Source organism: Candoia aspera, chromosome 2 (genome assembly GCF_035149785.1).
Source record: "Candoia aspera isolate rCanAsp1 chromosome 2, rCanAsp1.hap2, whole genome shotgun sequence".
In the NCBI taxonomy this organism is placed as follows: domain Eukaryota; kingdom Metazoa; phylum Chordata; class Lepidosauria; order Squamata; family Boidae; genus Candoia; species Candoia aspera.
Window position 1 is genome coordinate 11123798 of NC_086154.1, and position 18064 is coordinate 11141861.

The following is an 18064-nucleotide window of genomic DNA, read 5'->3' on the forward strand; positions in this document are numbered from 1 at the left end:
GTCAAATGGGAGGGGAAGAGAGAGTTCATTCCTGGAGAGCCAGAAGTCTTCAGAAGGACACAGTGTGCAAATGTGGCCTGTAAATTTGCTCATTGATTTAAAAGTTCATCTGTAATAATTGCAAGGAACCAGACTGGGCCACAACACTGTTGTCAGGAGACAGGCAAAGAACCACGCTGAGCCGATATTTCCAACTCTAGTTCTTTATTGTTCTTACCATATAGACAGAATCTTGCCAGACTAAAGCTATCCTAACTAACCTATAGAGAAATAACCCAGAAGAGCCTAGGGCAGGGCCAACCTGACTCTCTTTGACCCCTTGCCAGGACTCTCTAAACTAAGAGCTCACTTATCAGCTTGGAATGTGTTCCCTCCTTCCTGGGAATGGGCAGCTTTGCTGATTTCCACATCTGTTATGACAATTCCCAGTTTATTAGTCTCCAAGAACCCAGTACAGCTAGTCCTCACTTAACAACCATTCATTTAGTCACAGTTCAGACTTACGACAGTGCTGGAAAAAATGACTTATGACCAGTCCTCACACTTACGACCATCACAGAATCCTCACAGTCGCGTGATCACGATTTGGGCATGTGGCAACCGGTTTCCATTTATGACTTTCACAGCATCCCAGCAAGCAAAATCAATGGGGAACCACGTTTTGCTTAACAACCAGGTCATAAATTACGATTGTATTTGCTTAATGACCCTTCACTTACCAATTGAAATTCCAGTCCCAATTTTGGTTGTTAAGCAAGGACTACCTGTACAATTCACAAAACGTTTGTAGTTGTACGAATTACACACGGAGGAATTGCATCACCAATGGGCAGTCATTGGTGGGACCACAGGAATGAGAGGACGGGCACTCTAGTTTTTAACCATTAATCAGAAATATATCCTTTAGGAGGTTGTATTTCTGCTTCCCAGAAGAACACCAGAGCAAGGGAACTTCGAATCTAGCTCTTTCCATCAGCCACAAGAGGAGTACATAGAAGGCAAAGTAGCAAAGGCTGATACAGCCCTTCAAAATGAGGGGTTTTGAAAGATTTAATTTGTATATCCAGAGCTGTTTTTTTTAATATAATTAGTTTTGCAGATGAGAATAACAAGAGGAAGTTACTTTGTTCAAAAAGAATCATCTTCATTAAAAAACGAGTCCAAATTATCTTGACTCCAAAGAATTGAAAGATGTCAAAACAGACACTTTCATAACGTGAGTTGAAGGGAAGACGTAAATGGAGATTGGTATTTCTATGCAGAAAAATGGTGGTGGAGCTGGTGTCTTTAAAAGTTAGACTTTAAAAAGTCAGTGAGGACTTTTTAAGGTTTTTCTCTGGGGGAGGAAAATCCATTCTTTTGTGTTTTAGTCAGACATTTGTGTATTCTAAACCCATCTGTTTTCACCCAGCAGCAAAGGGACTAGAAAATAAATGTGCAAATTCCTAAATGTTGCGTTTTTAGCTTGTGAGTAAGCAGAAGGTTTTATGTTAAAATGATCCCAGGTCCTCATTATATTCAAGTCACTTTTGCTTTGTCTTGCTTGTTGAAGAATGGAATAGAAGACCGGTGGGAGGAAGGGACTGAATTTTGTTTGGCTTTTCAACAAAGAAATGGAAGGATTACAAATGGTTACCTTCTACCGATTCCCAATTATTAATTTTTTTGTTTTAAAAAGCTCTTCTGTATTAAAGGCCTGAAAGCTATTACCCTGAGAGTAGCTGAACCAAGAGCAGTGTTCCTCACCCTCAGCGACTTTTAAGATGTGTGGACTTCAACTGCCAGAAATCCATGCTGGCTGGGGAATTCTGGGAGTTGAAGTCCACAGATCTTAAAACTCGCTGAGGGTGAGAAACACTGAGCTAGAGCGACCTGGCAGAGTGGGGATTTGAGGCCGGTCCGCAGGAGAAAATGCAGTTCTTGCTCCTCATTGCAATCCGAATGAACCGCGGGGAGGAAAAAAATCAGTGCAGAAGGCAGACCCTAGGCCAAAAGGTTTAAGAAATAAACGTTGCTGCAACCATTTTCCCCCAGTCTCTGGTGGGTGCTGACAACCAACCGCTTTGTGCTGCTATGTACGGCGCTTAGCTCTTCCCAGAGGACTGGATCTAGTATTTTCCATCTCCAGCGGGGACCGTCATGGGGGAAGTGGTTGTCTTCAGTACTCTGCTTTTGTATGTTGTGTGTGTGTGTGTGTGTGTGTGTGTGTGTCAATCCCATTCTTGATTCAAAGGTGCTTACAGGGTTCTTGTTGGAGGTCCTGGCAAATTGTCCTGTTTAAGTGACTGACTCAGAATATAAATATAATAGTTCTTTATTAAACAGAATTTACAATATCTGGAAGGTCTATAATGATTAATCTGAAAATTATTATTTAATTTTAGTAAGCTGAAGATCGTTATGAATTAAAAATAGAACAAGAATGGATTAATACGAATCAGGTAATTCTGAGGTAAATTAATTTAAAATAAATAAAAACAGAGAGATAGTTGTAGGCAAACAGGTAAAATACAATTTAAGAAACAAATCAATTTGATTGTGCAATACTGAATTACCAATTAATTGAAGTTGGTAGAAGTCGTTAATTCTGAGGCAAACAGGCAGATCTGAGTGAGTTGAAACACTGTAAGAATCTGAGGCGGAGGAATCCGTTTAAACCAACAAAGATGGTGACAGAAGAGTTGAGGCAGATAATTGAAAGACGGTAGCAATGGATATTCTGAGGAAACGAAGTAAGATAACAGAAACTGAGGTGAATGGATTGTTCTGATTATAATGGTATAGGATTTCAGGAGTTGACAGTTGATCTGTTAATGGCAGAGGCTGAAGTTCCGCCTCAGATAAGGATTCTGAGGGGAGAGAAGTGGCAGAGAGACTGAGGGAGTTATTTTAAGTAATTGCGGAGATAGTAGTCGATTCGCTGTAAGAAGCGGACGTGAGAGTGATTGTTGTTGCAGGAAGATCAGGCCTGTCAGTATTAAGGGCTTTGTTGTTTATTCATTCAGTCGCTTCCGACTCTTTGTGACTTCATGGACCAGCCCACGCCAGAGCTTCCTGTCGGTCGTCAACACCCCCAGCTCCCCCAGGGGTGAGTCCGTCACCTCTAGAATATCATCCATCCACCTTGCCCTTGGTCGGCCCCTCTTCCTTTTGCCTTCCACTCTTCCTAGCATCAGCATCTTCTCCAGGGTGTCCTGTCTTCTCATTATGTGGCCAAAGTATTTCAGTTTGTCCTTTAATATCATTCCCTCAAGTAAGGCTTTATTTATAAGCAGTCTGGCTTTATTTCCTGGAGGATGGACTGGTTTGATCTTCTGGCAGTCCAAGGCACTCAGAATTTTCCTCCAACACCACAGTTCAAAAGCATCGATCTTCCTTCTCTCAGCCTTCCTTATGGTCCAGCTCTCGCAGCCATATGTTACTACAGGGAACACCATTGCTTTAACTATGTGGACCTTTGTTGTCAGTGTGATGTCTCTGCTCTTAACTGTTTGATCGAGATTTGTCATTGCTCTTCTCCCAAGGATTACGCGTCTTCTGATTTCCTGACTGCAGTCAGCATCTGCAGTAATCTTCGCACCTAGAAATACGAAGTCTTTCACTGCTGCTACATTTTCTCCCTCTATTTGCCAGTGATCAATCAAGCTGGTTGCCATAATCTTGGTTTTTTTGAGGTTTAGCTGCAAGCCAGCTTTTGCACTTTCTATTAAGGGCTTTATCTGAATCCAATGACGGCTCAGGAAGTGGTAAGGTGAATTTTTGAAACTGAATATAGGAGCGGTTGTCTCTGGCACCCTTCAGTCTCTCCCTATGCCTTTTATAGGCTGCAAGATCGCCCTGTGCCGATTGGGAGCCAATCGGGCTTCATGTTGCTCGGCCCTCCTTGCTGCATGTCTCTCTCTCGCGCTGATTGGCGGTGGTGAACCCGGTTCACTGTCTGGCCTCATCAGCTGTTCAGCTTCTTCCCATTCGAGGCTTTTCTTCACTTGTAAGTCTGCCTCCATTTTTTCTTCAGCTTGGCTTAGTGGTTTTTCCAGAGCTTTGCTTAATGGTTTTTCTAGGCTGTCCTCTTCATTCTCTGACTCAGTCTCCATCCTAACACAAATCCAGCATGTCTCATTAGCATGTGCATTAGCAGGTAAATTGAGTTCATCCCACAATGCAACTCTGAGGAAGCTGTTTATTGCCACTCCCACTTCCTCTCTCTCTCTTCTTCCTTCCACTGAGGGAGAAGCAGCATGCTTTTGGCTGCTCCTCCCTCCATCTTTGGCCATGCAGTTGGGCCTAAGAAAAGAAGGAATCTGCCCCTTTCTTCCACACAGCTCTTGGCAGCTGTAGGGCTGAGAGTTTATGGTGAATTAAATTTAAAAAGAAGATACAAGGAGCTTCATTTTCCACCGAAGGTGGATGTAACAATAAAGTCAGTAAGACTCTTTTTACTTCTTAACCTACTGTTTAAGCCTGTGATTCTTTATGCTTGGGAGGGCTGAATGTGTAAGATCAATAACCTGTGTTTCGCTGTTGTGCTCATTAAAGCTATTTTAATATTCTTTTTCTGTGTACAGCTTCTCCACTGTGTAAAGCTCTGCTCCATTTCAGTGGTTCTGTTGTTGTTTATTCGTTTAGTCGCTTCTGACTCTTCGTGACTTCATGGACCAGCCCACGCCAGAGCTTCCTCTCGGTCGTCAACACCCCCAGCTCCCCCAGGGACAGGTCCGTCACCTCTAGAATATCATCCATCCACCTTGCCCTTGGTCGGACCCTCTTCCTTTTGCCTTCCACTCTCCCTAGCATCAACATCTTCTCCAGGCTGTCCTGTCTTCTCATTATGTGGCCAAAGTATTTCAGTTTTGCCTTTAATATCGTTCCCTCAAGTGAGCAGTCTGGCTTAATTTCCTGGAGGATGGACTGATTTGATCTTCTTGCAGTCCAAGGCACTCTCAGAATTTTCCTCCAACACCACAGTTCAAAAGCATCTATCTTCCTTCTCTCAGCCTTCTTTATGGTCCAGCTCTCGCAGCCATATGTTACTACGGGGAACACCATTGCTTTAACTATGCGGGCCTTTGTTGTCAGTGTGATGTCTCTGCTCTTAACTATTTTATCGAGATTTGTCATTGCTCTTCTTCCAAGGATTAAGCGTCTTCTGATTTCCTGACTGCAGTCAGCATCTGCAGTAATCTTTGCACCTAGGAATACGAAGTCTTTCACTGCTTCTACATTTTCTCCCTCTATTTGCCAGTTACCAATCAAGCTGGTTGCCATAATCTTGGTTTTTTTGAGGTTTAGCTGCAAACCAGCTTTTGCACTTTCTTCTTTCACCTTCATCATAAGGCTCCTCAGTTCCTCTTCACTTTCAGCCATCAAAGTGGTATCATCTGCATATCTGAGATTGTTAATGTTTCTTCCAGAGATTTTAACTCCAGCCTTGGATTCCTCAAGCCCAGCATGTCGCATGATGTGTTCTGCATACAAGTTGAATAGGTAGGGTGAGAGTATACAGCCCTGCCGTACTCCTTTCCCAATCTTAAACCAGTCCGTTGTTCCGTGGTCTGTTTTTACTGTCGCTACCTGGTCGTTATACAGATTCTTCAGGAGGCATACAAGATGACTTGGTATCCCCATACCACTAAGAACTTGCCACAATTTGTTATGGTCCACACAGTCAAAGGCTTTAGAATAATCAATAAAACAGAAATAGATGTTTTTCTGAAACTCCCTGGCTTTTTCCATTATCCAGCGGATATTGGCAATTTGGTCCCTAGTTCCTCTGCCTTTTCTAAACCCAGCTTGTACATCTGGCAATTCTCGCTCCATGAATTGCTGAAGTCCAGCTTGCAGGATCTTGAGCATTACCTTACTGGCATGTGAAATGAGTGCCACTGTTCGATAGTTTGAACATTCTTTAGTGTTCCCCTTTTTTGGTATGGGGATATAAGTTGATTTTTTCCAATCTGATGGCCATTCTTGTGTTTTCCAAATTTGCTGGAATATAGCATGCATTACCTTGACAGCATCATCTTGCAAGATCTTGAACAGTTCAGCTGGGATGCCATCGTCTCCTGCTGCCTTGTTATTAGCAATGCTTCTTAAGGCCCACTCAACCTCACTCTTCAGGATGTCTGGCTCTAGCTCACTGACCACACTGTCAAAGCTATCCCCGATATTGTTATCCTTCCTGTACAGGTCTTCTGTATATTCTTGCCACCTTTTCTTGATCTCTTCTTCTTCTGTTAGGTCCTTGCCATCTTTGTTTTTGATCATACCCATTTTTGCCTGGAATTTACCTCCAATGTTTCTAATTTTCTGGAAGAGGTCTCTTGTCCTTCCTATTTTATTGTCTTCTTCCACTTCCGCGCATTGCTTGTTTAAAAATAATTCCTTATCTCTTCTGGCTAACCTCTGGAATTTTGCATTTAATTGGGCATATCTCCCCCTATCACTGTTGCCTTTTGCTTTCCTTCTTTCTTGGGCTACTTCTAGTGTCTGAGCAGACAGCCATTTTGCCTTCTTGGTTTTCTCTTTCTTTGGGATGTATTTTGTTGCTGCCTCCTGAACAATGTTGCGAACTTCTGTCCATAGTTCTTCTGGGACCCTATCTACTAAGTCCAGTCCCTTAAATCTATTCTTCACCTCCACTGCATATTCCTTAGGAATATTAGTGAGCTCATATCTAGCTGATCTGTGGGTCTTCCCTAATCTCTTTAGTCTGATCCTAAATTGTGCAAGAAGAAGTTCATGATCGGAACTACAGTCAGCTCCAGGTCTTGTTTTTATCGACTGTACAGATGTCCGCCACCTTTGGCTGCAAAGGATGTAGTCAATCTGACTTTGGTGTTGTCCATCTGGTGATGTCCATGTATAAAGTCGTCTCTTAGGTTGTTGGAAGAGAGTGTTTGTTATGCAGAGTGAATTGTCTTGGCAAAATTCTATCAGCCTATGTCCTGCTTCGTTTTGTTCTCCCAGGCCATACTTACCTGTAATTCCAGGTGTCATTTGACTGCCCACCTTATCATTCCAGTCTCCTGTGATACCGCACCTCTTGTCCGCAGCCACTAGCTAGAACGATGGGAGTTGCACTCCAAAGTGCTTGGAGGGCACCAGCTTGGGAAAGGACCGAGGGACGCCCACGCCACCGCCGGAGAGAGAGAAGCGGTGTGCTTTTCCCCTTCTCGGCCTCTGATTGGATAACAGCGACTTCCAAGCGGTCCAATGAAAACGAGGATTTCGAAGGCAGGGTGAATCTCGCGCGGGGAGAAGAGGCGGTGGCATGTTGTCCCGCCCAGGCTTAGCTTCCATTGGCTTAAGATCTTGTCCTTCGCTCTCACACGAGCGTCAATCAATCCTCCCCAAGAAAGAGGCAAAATGGCAATAATATCCCTCATCCTTTTCCCCGCCCAGGCCCCAGCCCTGCCTCTTCATTGGAGAGCTGGTCAGCCCTGCCCGCCTCCTTCGGTTTCCAGTGTGAAGATTCGAAAGCCTTTCCAAGGCGTGGATTGGCTGCGCTCTCAAAGGAGGGGCGGGGCTCGAAGCGAGGCGCGCGGTGCGAGTGCAGCGGAGGGGAAATTGGAGGGGGTTGTCTGAGGACCCGCCGCCGCCGCCCCCCCCCCCCCCGGTGAGAAGGCGATTTGGAGTTTCTGGGCATTGTGATGTCATAGCCGGGAATGCCGGGATGGACTCTTCTAGTTAAGCATTAGTGACTTTTCTCCCATTGATTGCGATTCCTCCCTGCCATTGGGATGTCATGGGGAGGGACTAAGTTAGCTTCGTGTGCGGAGACATCACAGCTTCCACCCCGACCTTCTGCAGTTGTGGTCAGAGGACTGCTCTTTAAAAGGAGACTTGGAACAACTCAAGAATAACCACCATGTCTTGCAGGCTGATTACCAGCTGCAGAAGAGCCACATGGTGGAACTAAGAGAGACCTTGGCTCAACTGAAGGACAGTGTAGGAAGGGAAGAAGAATGGCAACCAAAGCAGGCTGTGCAGGAACTAATAATTGAAGCTTTAAAGGACCTTGTGCAGACCTCTGCCAGGAACAAGCACAGAGCCTGTGGAGAAAGTAGTGAGGTGGAGGAACTGCGCAGACAAATTACCAAATTGCCTGCTTAACAGGCTCAGACCCTGATGGAACCCCAGACTTTCCCTCTGATGGGAAGGAGTCTTTTGAGGCATTGAGCAACAGCCTCCCGGGGCTTCAGTAGCAGTGGTGGAAACCCAGGCACAAACAAGGCGCAGAAACGCCCAAAACCAGCAACGGGAAGAGTGGGAACAAGTAGTCACCCGTACCCCTTTATCCGGAGGAGAGCTGAAACAGATCGTTACAGACCTGGCGGCCTTGAGCCCCAGGTCTCAAACGGACCCGGAGGCTACATCAACTCAGCCTCCAGTACCATTTGTCTGGCCAAGAGATTGAGTGGGCCGTATTAGCATATCCTGAAGTCCGCACCAAATGGCACACCTACCGGCGACATCCTCATCCCCCCAATCCTGTTCCCAAATAGGAATGGTGATGTCAAGCAGAGAAAGAAGAAAGTGTGTGTTGGAAGTGTGAACAAGAGGGGAGCTTTTATCATCTTTGGTGGGCATACAAAAAAGCTAAGAAATTTGGGATCAAAGACCTATTTTAATTCAGAAGATTTTAAAGATTAATATACAATCAAAACCAGAGACATTTCTTTTGGGACTGATGGACAAACAACTAGAAAGAAAAGGTGGAACTGTGTTTTTGTAGATGGCAACAGCAATGAGGCTCTTATATGCCCGAAGGTGGAAAGACTGAATATTACCTACAATGTTAGAATGGTTGGTGAAGTTGGCTGAGAGGGAGAAACTGACAGCTTTGATTAGAGAAAAGACATTGACTAATTTTAATGTTACCTGGAAACCGCTTTTGGACTTTTTCTGTGAAACAGAAAAAAATGAAATCATGATACCTCAATCTGATCAATAACAATGGACAAGAGAATTAATGAAAGCTCTGTTGTAAACTTAGAGTCAGAGTTTAATGGAAATGAATACTTATATCTGCAGCAAAGGCAGAAGCCATTCTTTTTCTTCATTTTCTTTTCCTTTTTTCTGCACGTTTGACTATGTTCTTTTTTCTACTATGCTTTCTTACTTTACTTTTTTCATTTGTTAGCTTTTATCTTTTTACCTTAAAATTTTAACAAAGTTTAATTAAAATAAGATAGACAGGCGGAAGGCACCATTGTGTGGGGGAGCAGGACAGCTGAAACAATGGAGTATTGGATTGCTAGAGGGGATGTCAGAGGAGAGGAGGAGGGCAGAGGAACTTCCTGTTCCTCACCAAGCAAGGACCTCAATCCCAAAAGAAAACAGCAATCCCAGCAATCCCATTGCCGTCATTAAGCAAGGACCTCCTCACAACTTCCTGCCAGCTTCCAAGAAGTAAAGCCAATGGGAAGCTGGCAGGAAGCTGCAAGTCCCAAGCAGCTCATGAGCGTGCCAGCCGGCAGGTAAGTGGCTGGTGCGATTTAAGTGTGGCTGGGCCAGGGGTGGCTACTGCCAGGTGCAGGAGGGCATGTCAGTGGCTGCTGCAGCAACACCCCAGCGTGGTTGGGTGGGCGGGCATGTACTACAGAATATGGGCGGGGGGTGCTATGGGCGTGCACGGGCTGCAGAATAAGACATCCCTGGTGGGGTGCATTAAAGTGAGGCTTCGCTTTACAACTGTGTTGCTAGTGGTGAGAATTCTGATCCCAATTAGCATCGTTGGGCTAGGACTACCTGTCTGCTCCTCTGTAATACCTCATTTCATAATGACTTGTTTTTAATTTGGGGGGTAACTGAGGACTACATGTATAATAATCTTGCTGCAGTTGTCAAATATAAAAGCAAAGTTCCATGACTTTTTTCCAGCTGTTTGCCCATCAATCCCCAAAGAAAACCCTCTGGTTTCAATTGTATGTTAATTCACCAGATGTTTGTTTTACTTTCTGGTGCCTTCGAGTCAATCGTGATGCCTGGTGACTGCCTGGATGGGTCCCTGCATTTTTCTTAGCTAGATTTTTCAGAAGTGGTTTGCCATTGGCTCCTTCCCAGGGCCGAGAGAGAAGGACTGGCCCAAGGGCATCCAGCTGGCCTTGTGACTAAGGCAGGACTTGAACTGAGCATCTCCCGGCTTCTAGCCTGATGCCTCAACCACACCACCAAACTGGCTCTTCGTACACCAGAGACGTCCCACAAAATCTACCCACTCTGCTGTTCCTGCTGCTCCGACAGCAAATTCAAGGCTGCAGCCTTTCAAGATCTAGTCAGACCCCCTTACTCTTCAGATGACAGATCCTTTTTGTCGTTAAATCTGAGCTTGAAACTTTTATTCTGGGGAAATGGAGCATTTCTCTGACTGGGGACTTGTGCCTTTTGGCCTGGCCCTGGGGACCAGCTCCTCTGGCTTGTATGTTGTCCATGGTTGAATTTTGCTTGATTTTATTAGTAATATATTGTTAGTAAGTTTTGTGGGGTCTAATTTATCTATTCTTTTTATTTTAAAGGAGTTACTTGTTGGGTATTCCACTATTCCCTTAGTGTCAGTTTTAACAAGTCTACTTTGTATCTTTGCATATTCAAATTCACCTAATATTCCTTTCTTTCTGTTCCGCACTTAATTTTTAAGCATGACATAAATTACTATTTATATTATCCTCAGACTGATACCCATTGCCCCACTTTTTGCCTTTGGGGAGTTTTGTTGTACGCATGAGACATCTCCCAAAAGAAAAAATATGAAGTCTTTGCAGAATGGTAACCTAAAGAAACAGACTATCTGCAATAAACCATTGCAGTAGCCAGCCAGCCATGGCCCCTTCCAAGTCATTCCATTCCATTCCATTTCCTCTGTCCTATTGTCCTGTTTTATTCCCCAAAGACATCAGTATTCTGTGGCCACTAAGTATACGTTATCCTGGCTGGGGTGGATTCAAAAGAGTGTTTTAGAATGCAAGATTTTGCATTATGATATGGCCCCCTCAAAGATCCAGAGGCCTTTGGACCATTTCAAGCATTTGGATTTCCCAACCATAATAAAATGGGACATTGTAACAGGTGTGCACAAAAAAAAAAAAAGGCACCAAAGGAGACCGAGAGAGAGGAAGGAAGAGAGAATTAAATTTAATTTGAATATTTTAAAGTTTAACAACTTTGCAAATGTTTCAGTTTGAAGCCACTCGGAGCATGAGGCTCAGGCCAAAAGAGCCTCTTGCTTCCTCCCCACCCCTGGCCTGGTCCTGGCTGTTGCGTGTTCTTCTGCAAAGGGATCATATGCATTTCTAGACATGAACCACCTTCTACTATGCAATTTTTTCCTCACATCTCCCCACCAAGGGGGATGTAAGAAAAGGGTTAGCCTCTTGGTGCTGCTATCAGCCACAGCCATCAAAGGCTAACAAGCAGGCACCTCCAAGAGAACAAGGTCACAGCAAGGGCTTTTCCTAAACCTGAATATCCTACACTCAAAACCACAACTCAATATTCCTGCAGCTCTTTTCCATCATGTTCAACTGCAAGGCAGAAGAGCCTTTCCATCTTTTACCCATGACAGGGCTTTTGTCACTGCCACAAACGTCCCTAATATATTCTCCAATCTAATGGTTTCTTTGACATCTCTGCTTCAGCCTAGCCACAATCAGAACAGGGACTATCCTTGCACTGAAGTTCTGCTGATAGCCAGATACGTGTAGTTAGCCTTTATCAAATTTACATTTCCCTTTTTTTTCCTATCATCCATCACGTCTAGAACTGAGACATGCTTGAATTAAAAGAGGCCAGAATCTAAATCGTTAATTTCTCAGCTGGACTTCCAATGGGAGTTCAGAAACAAAATTCAAGCCTTTTCCACACATACCATCTTCTGCCTCATGTGGATTTTCTTGTGTGTGATGAGGGAGGAATTTTGCGTGAAGCACCGTCCGCAGGCTGGGCATTTGAATGGTTTCTCCCCTGTGTGTAAACCTACATGATTTATAAGGCTAGACCTAGCACTGAAATCTTTCCCACAATCTGGACACTCATAGGGTTTCTCTCCTGTGTGAGTCCTTAGGTGCATCACCAGATGGGAATTCCGACTGAAACTTTTCCCACAATTCGGACACTCATACGGTTTATCTCCTGTGTGAGTCCTCTGGTGTATTACCAGGCTGGAATTCCGACTGAAACTCTTCCCACAATCTACACATTTATACGGTTTCTCTCCTGTGTGAGTTCTCTGGTGTATCATCAGGTTGAAATTCCGAATGAAACTTTTCCCACAATCCGGACACTCATATGGTTTCTCTCCTGTGTGAGTCCTCTGGTGTCTCACAAGGTCAGAATTCTGCATGAAACTTTTTCCACAATCCAGACACTCATAGGGTTTCTCTCCTGTGTGGATCCTCTGGTGTCTCATCAGGTCAGAACTTTGAATGAAACTTTTCCCACAATCCGAACACGCATATGGTTTCTCTACTGTGTGAGTCTTCTGGTGTATCACTAGTGCAGAATTCTGACTGAAACTATTCCCACCATCTGGACACTCATACAATTTCTCCCCTGTATGAGTTCTCTGGTGTATCACTAGGTAAGAATTCTGTCTGAAATTTTTCCCACAATCAGAACACTCATATGTTTTCTCCCTGGTATGAGTCCTCTGGTGCGTTACAAGGTTGGAATTCCGACTGAAACCTTTCCCGCAATCTGGACACTCAAATGGTTTCTCCCCAGTGTGAGTCCTCTGGTGTATCACCAGACTGGACTTCTGATTGAAACTTTTCCCACAATCCAGACACTCAAATGGTTTCTCACCTGTGTGAGTTCTCTGGTGTGTCACCAGGTTGGATTTCCAACTAAAGCTTTTCCCACAATCTGGACATTCATATGGTTTCTCCCTGGTGTGAGTCCTCTGGTGGTTCACCAGGTGGGAATTCCGACTGAAACATTTCCCACAATCCAGACATTCACAGGGTTTCTCCCCAATGTGAGTTCTCTGGTGTTTCACGAAACTGGATTTCTGATTGAAACTTTTCCCACAATGCAGACATTCATACAGTTTCTGTCGTATGTGAGTCCTCTGGTGTATTGCCAGGTCAGAATTCTGACTGAAATTTTTCCCACAATCCAGACACTCATACAGTGTCTCTCCTGTGTGAGTCTTCTGGTGTATTACCAGTTGGGAATTCCGACTGAAACATTTCCCACAATCCAGACACTTATATGGTTTCTCCCCTGTGTGAGTCCTTTTGTGTCTCACCAGGTGGGAATACTGACTAAAGCTTTTCCCACAATCCGGACACTCATATGGTTTCTCTCCAGTGTGAGTCCTCTGGTGTATCACCAGGTCGGACTTACGACTGAAGCCTTTCCCGCAGTCCGGACACTCATATGGTTTCTCTCCTGTGTGAGTGCTCTGGTGTATCACCAGGTCAGAATTCCGACTGAAACTTTTCCCACAATCTGGACACTCATACGGTTTCTCTCCTGTGTGAGTCCTCTGGTGTATCACCAGGCCAGAATTCTGATTGAAACTTTTCCCACAATCTGGACACTCATACGGTTTGTCCCCAGTATGATTCCTCTGGTGTATAACCAGGTGGGAATTCTGACTGAAACTTTTTCCACAATCCGGACACTCATACGGTTTCTCTCCTGTGTGAGTCCTCTGGTGTATAAGCAGGTCAGAATTCCGAATGAAACTTTTCCCACAATTTAGACACTCATACGGTTTCTCTCCTGTGTGTATTCTATGGTGTATCACCAGGTCAGAATTCCGACTGAAGCTTTTCTCACAATCCGGACACTCATACGGTTTCTCCCCGGTGTGAGTCCTCTTGTGTCTTACCAGGGTCGCATGCACACTAAAGCTTCTGCCACATTGGGAGCACTGGTACGGCTTCTCTCCAGTGTGGGTCCTTCGATGAACCACCAGGGAGCTCTTCCAAGTAAAGCTTTTGCTGCATTCCGAACATTTGTATGGCTTTTCTCCAGTGTGGATCCTCTGGTGCATCATCAGCCGTGATCTGCAGTCTCTGCTTCTCCCACAAATTTCTCTCTTTTTCTGAATTTGGAAATTATCCTCGACCTTTTCATGTAATGTTTCCTTGAGTTGCACATACTCAATTTTTTCCAGCTCAAAGTTCTCTTCCTGTTTTCCTCTCCCTTGTCTGTCACCTGCTGGGGAAGGAGAAGGGTTTTGTGGTTTTCTGGAAGAAGTGGGAAAAAGTTGATTGCTGGCTTCTTTTGTTTTCCTTTTTAATACTGCCTGTGACTCTCAGTTGTCCAGATGGCTGTTATTGGCATGCTCTTTGTCTATGAGATTCAAATGAAAGGGTTATTTAATTATTGTTTATAAAATTGCTGCGCAACATTTGAAGAAAACAGTAACAAAAAAGCATACATTGCAATGAAAAAGCAAAAGTGCCAAAAGGCTAGATTAACCTCTAACATTCATTATGATTCATTTGACACCCAGAAGACTAGTGAGATTCAAGTTCAAATCATGAAATGCACTTGTTGACTTGGGTCAATCACAGATTCTTAGCACTGCAAAGGGTTATCAAATATAGAAGGGCTCTGAATACTAACAGAGAATAATGCTGCTTATGGAAGATTGTAGAGCCAAGTATCCAGCTCTGTTTCAAGAGCTTCATGAAAGGGAACATAACATTTCATGAGGCAGCTGTTTCACTTGTTGAAAGCTCTGGCCTTCGTGAAAGAGACAGAATTGTACTAGGAAGGAAGAAAAAGCCAAGTCAAGCCAAGAACTAAAACAGATTACTTTGGAAATAACCAGCAAAGGAAGGCAACTGAGAAATAGCCCAGACACTATTAAACAGTGCAGAAAAAAGGTGGGGAAACAACAAAAGAAAGCAGGGAAACAAAAAAAAACACCTGTCTCTTTTCTACCACATCATGATTCTCACAGAGTTGTAAGTACTCTGTTACTTAGAAACAAGCTTGCTACCTTGAGAAAGGAAGATGTTACTTCCTCTCCAAAGGAGGTTGAGGAAAGACAACACTTGCCCACCTCCATATCACCAAACAAGTTTTGTTATAGTTCTAGTTGTCATCAGCCATGAAATATTGGAGGGAATAGGAAGGAAAAGTCACACAAAATCACTCTTCATCTACTTAGAGGTTCCACAGTTGTGGCCATTTTTGTTTCCCTAAACAACGTCCAATATAACTTGATAAGCTCATTCAAGCTCTAACAATGCCTGGTGCTAGTAGTTGCCATGTCACAACATTTAACAAAGCAAGGTCCTCTACTAAAAAGCAATCTGAGGGCATAACCAGAGTGCTTCAAAAGAACCAGGCTCTGCTGTCCATCCCTTTACATAGCCTGTTTGTAAGGAATCTTACACATTGGAAAGCAGTAATAAATCATCAAATATATCTGGAAATGCTGGGGACAGATTCTACACATAGACGTATAGGCACAGAGAGAAATACAGATACACAGACAGCATGCAAAGTGTCCCAGAAGTGGGTACGGTCAAACTTCCTAGTCTGATACTAGCAGGGTGAGGGGCTTCAACAGATGAAATGGTGCCCAAAGCCTCTGCAAGATTTAAAGACCAGTTTTGCCCATTCAACTCCTCAGCTCCAAATAAGAAAAGAGCAGAAAATACTGTCCACAACCACTCTGGGGATATCACCATACAGGTAGTCCTCGCTTACCAACCGCAACTGGGACCGGCAACTCCATTGCTAAGCAGCGCAGGCATTAAGCACAAGGTTATGCGAATGCACCAACTTACAACATCAGTTCCAGCTGCGGTCATTAAGTGAATCACTGTGGGTTGTTAAATGCAGTGTCACATGACCTTGTCTTGCAACTTCCCGCCAGCTTCCCCACTGATTTTGCTTGTCAGAAGCCAGCTCTGAAGGTTGCAAGTGGCAATCATGTGACTGCAGAATGCTGCGACTGTCATAAATTTATGCAGGTTGCCAGCACCAGAATAGTTCCAATGGCCACAATTTTGAGGACCTGTTGTAAGTCTTCTTTCCAGTGCCATCATCCCAAATGGTGTGTTCATTCTCTCTCCCCCCCCCCCTCTATATTTAAACATAAAAAGTGCTGGGTTAAGCAGAGTTGAATCTCGTTAATACATGGATGGAAGACCACTAGGAAATCACGTGTTTGTTGGCTAGACATGGAAGTAAAAAAAAATCCGAGGAGATGGCAGTGGCAGATCAGTCCCATATTGTTGCCAAGAAAACAACTTCTCGAATCAGGACTCAACACTAACGTGAAGAAGACATTTTAAATCTCCCAGCCTCCAGAAAATTGCACGTTTCAAAGCGTGCAGCACCAGTGGAATAAAATCTGGGGAGGGGAGGCGTATGTAGCAGCTGGCATTTTCCAGCAGAGTTGCTCATTTGATTCTCCCCACGGAGGAAACGAGGCAGCCCCGCTCGCTCATGGCCTGTCCTCCACTCACTTTCGGGCGGCGGCGGCGGCTGCTGCTACGACCAACCCCGGGAAGGCCACAGACCGCTTCTCCTCGCCACTCTTCTCCCAGGCGGGAGCCGGAACAGGAAGTTCCTCTGCCCTCCTCCGACATCCCCCCTAGCAATCCAATACTCTATTGCTTCAGCTCCCCCGGTTCCCCTCCCGTTGGATTTCGGTCCTCAGCAATCACAGACGCTGCTACTGTATTGACAGCTTTCCAGGCGAGGGGGTTGCTTATTCCTGGAGCGCCATCTAGCGACATGAGGCTGAAAATACACACTCGTACGATCTGTACCCTAAGGCGCTGGCGAGATTTTTTCATTGATTCTGTGCCATCGAGTCCTTTTTGACTCCCGGCGACCACATCGATAGATTTTCTCCATGACGATCTATCCCTAACCTGTTTTTTCAAGACTCCCAAGGGCGCACTCATCGCCACTGTAACGGAGCAAGAAACTTCCTTTGCAAGAAGAGGGAACCAAACCAAGGGAAAGCATCCTGGGGGAAAGAGGTGTGCAGACAGGCAACGACAAAATGCACCTCCATTAGGGATCGGTGAGGACTGTTCCAGCCAGTTATGTCTTGGGGGTGCAGGATAACTCCTCCAAATGTACCTTTGCAACTGAGTGAAGCTTGAAGAGTGAAGCTTGACCCTACCTAAATTTTCAAGATTAGCTCGGGGCTGGGCGAGTTCATAAAGTACTCATTTGTGTGCGGAGTCCCTAAAAGAGCTTCATCCTATTAATAGGATAATGAAACACGCCACAAAACCTGGAATCATCCACCAGCATTGCTTCCAAACCACATCTAGAAAGGAGGTATTGTCCCTCTATCTCTAATTGCGGAGCCTAAATCTCGCTAGGGGGCAGAATTGCTCCAAGCAACCTTCCCAATTCCCAAAGGAGTTAGATTTCAGCCGTGAGAATTCCCAGGCCTCTTCAGCATGACACTAGAGGGCACTAGTTTGCAGATCAAAGGCTGATCAAATGATTCCTGCTCTGTCACAGGGCTTGGCTCTCCGTGGAGATCAAACCCTCTCTACCTCCTAAAACTTCGTGCCTGATTTCCTGGGGCTCAAAAGTATTTAGGACCTGGGAGCCCCAACAGGCCACAGGCTCCGAGAGAACCAGCTTCACTCATGCTGGCCAGGGCTGCTTTGAAGCGCGCCCAGGGTCTTGGAGCCGGTGTTCCCAGCAAGCTGGCTTTGTTCCTGCAGGAGGAGATTCTAAATCTGCGAAAGGCTCAATGCTATGTGCGCCTGAAAATTCGCTTGCACAGAAATCTCTGTTAGGTCCAAGCGAGAGTAACACGTATGGGGCAGGGCCTACAAAAGGGGGGCTTAGAAAGAGGGGGACTGTCTCTGTATGGTAAAAAAAACTGATAAACTTTCCAAAGAAATATTTCAAAGGGTTGTAAAAGGGGTGGTACTACACATGTGCATGCAAAAGTGTATAAAAAGTCGCAATACTCCAACACACATTCCTTTTTTTTAACTGGAAACTTTTAATATAATAAAATATACAACCCCCCCACCCAAAACAAAGAGAGAAAATAAGAAACAAGAAAGAAAGTTTTAAAAATGTATATGCTCAGCTGACCAGAATAAAACTCTCCTTG

The 18064-nt window shown here is 44.6% G+C and overlaps 1 protein-coding gene across 1 annotated transcript in view; it reads right to left on the reverse strand.

The window, feature by feature from the left end:
• The window catches only part of LOC134489859 (zinc finger protein Xfin-like), a 44001-nt gene extending 29704 nt beyond the window's left edge, over positions 1 to 14297 (reverse strand). Inside the window, exons 1-2 of the mRNA XM_063292732.1 lie at positions 12753 to 14297; positions 11852 to 12416 (exon numbers count right to left, since the gene is read on the reverse strand). Coding sequence (XP_063148802.1) covers positions 11852 to 12416; positions 12753 to 14002 — 1815 coding nt within the window. The 5' untranslated portion in view covers positions 14003 to 14297. The remainder of the gene's footprint in view (positions 1 to 11851; positions 12417 to 12752) is intronic.
• Between the last annotated feature and the right edge of the window lie 3767 nt (positions 14298 to 18064).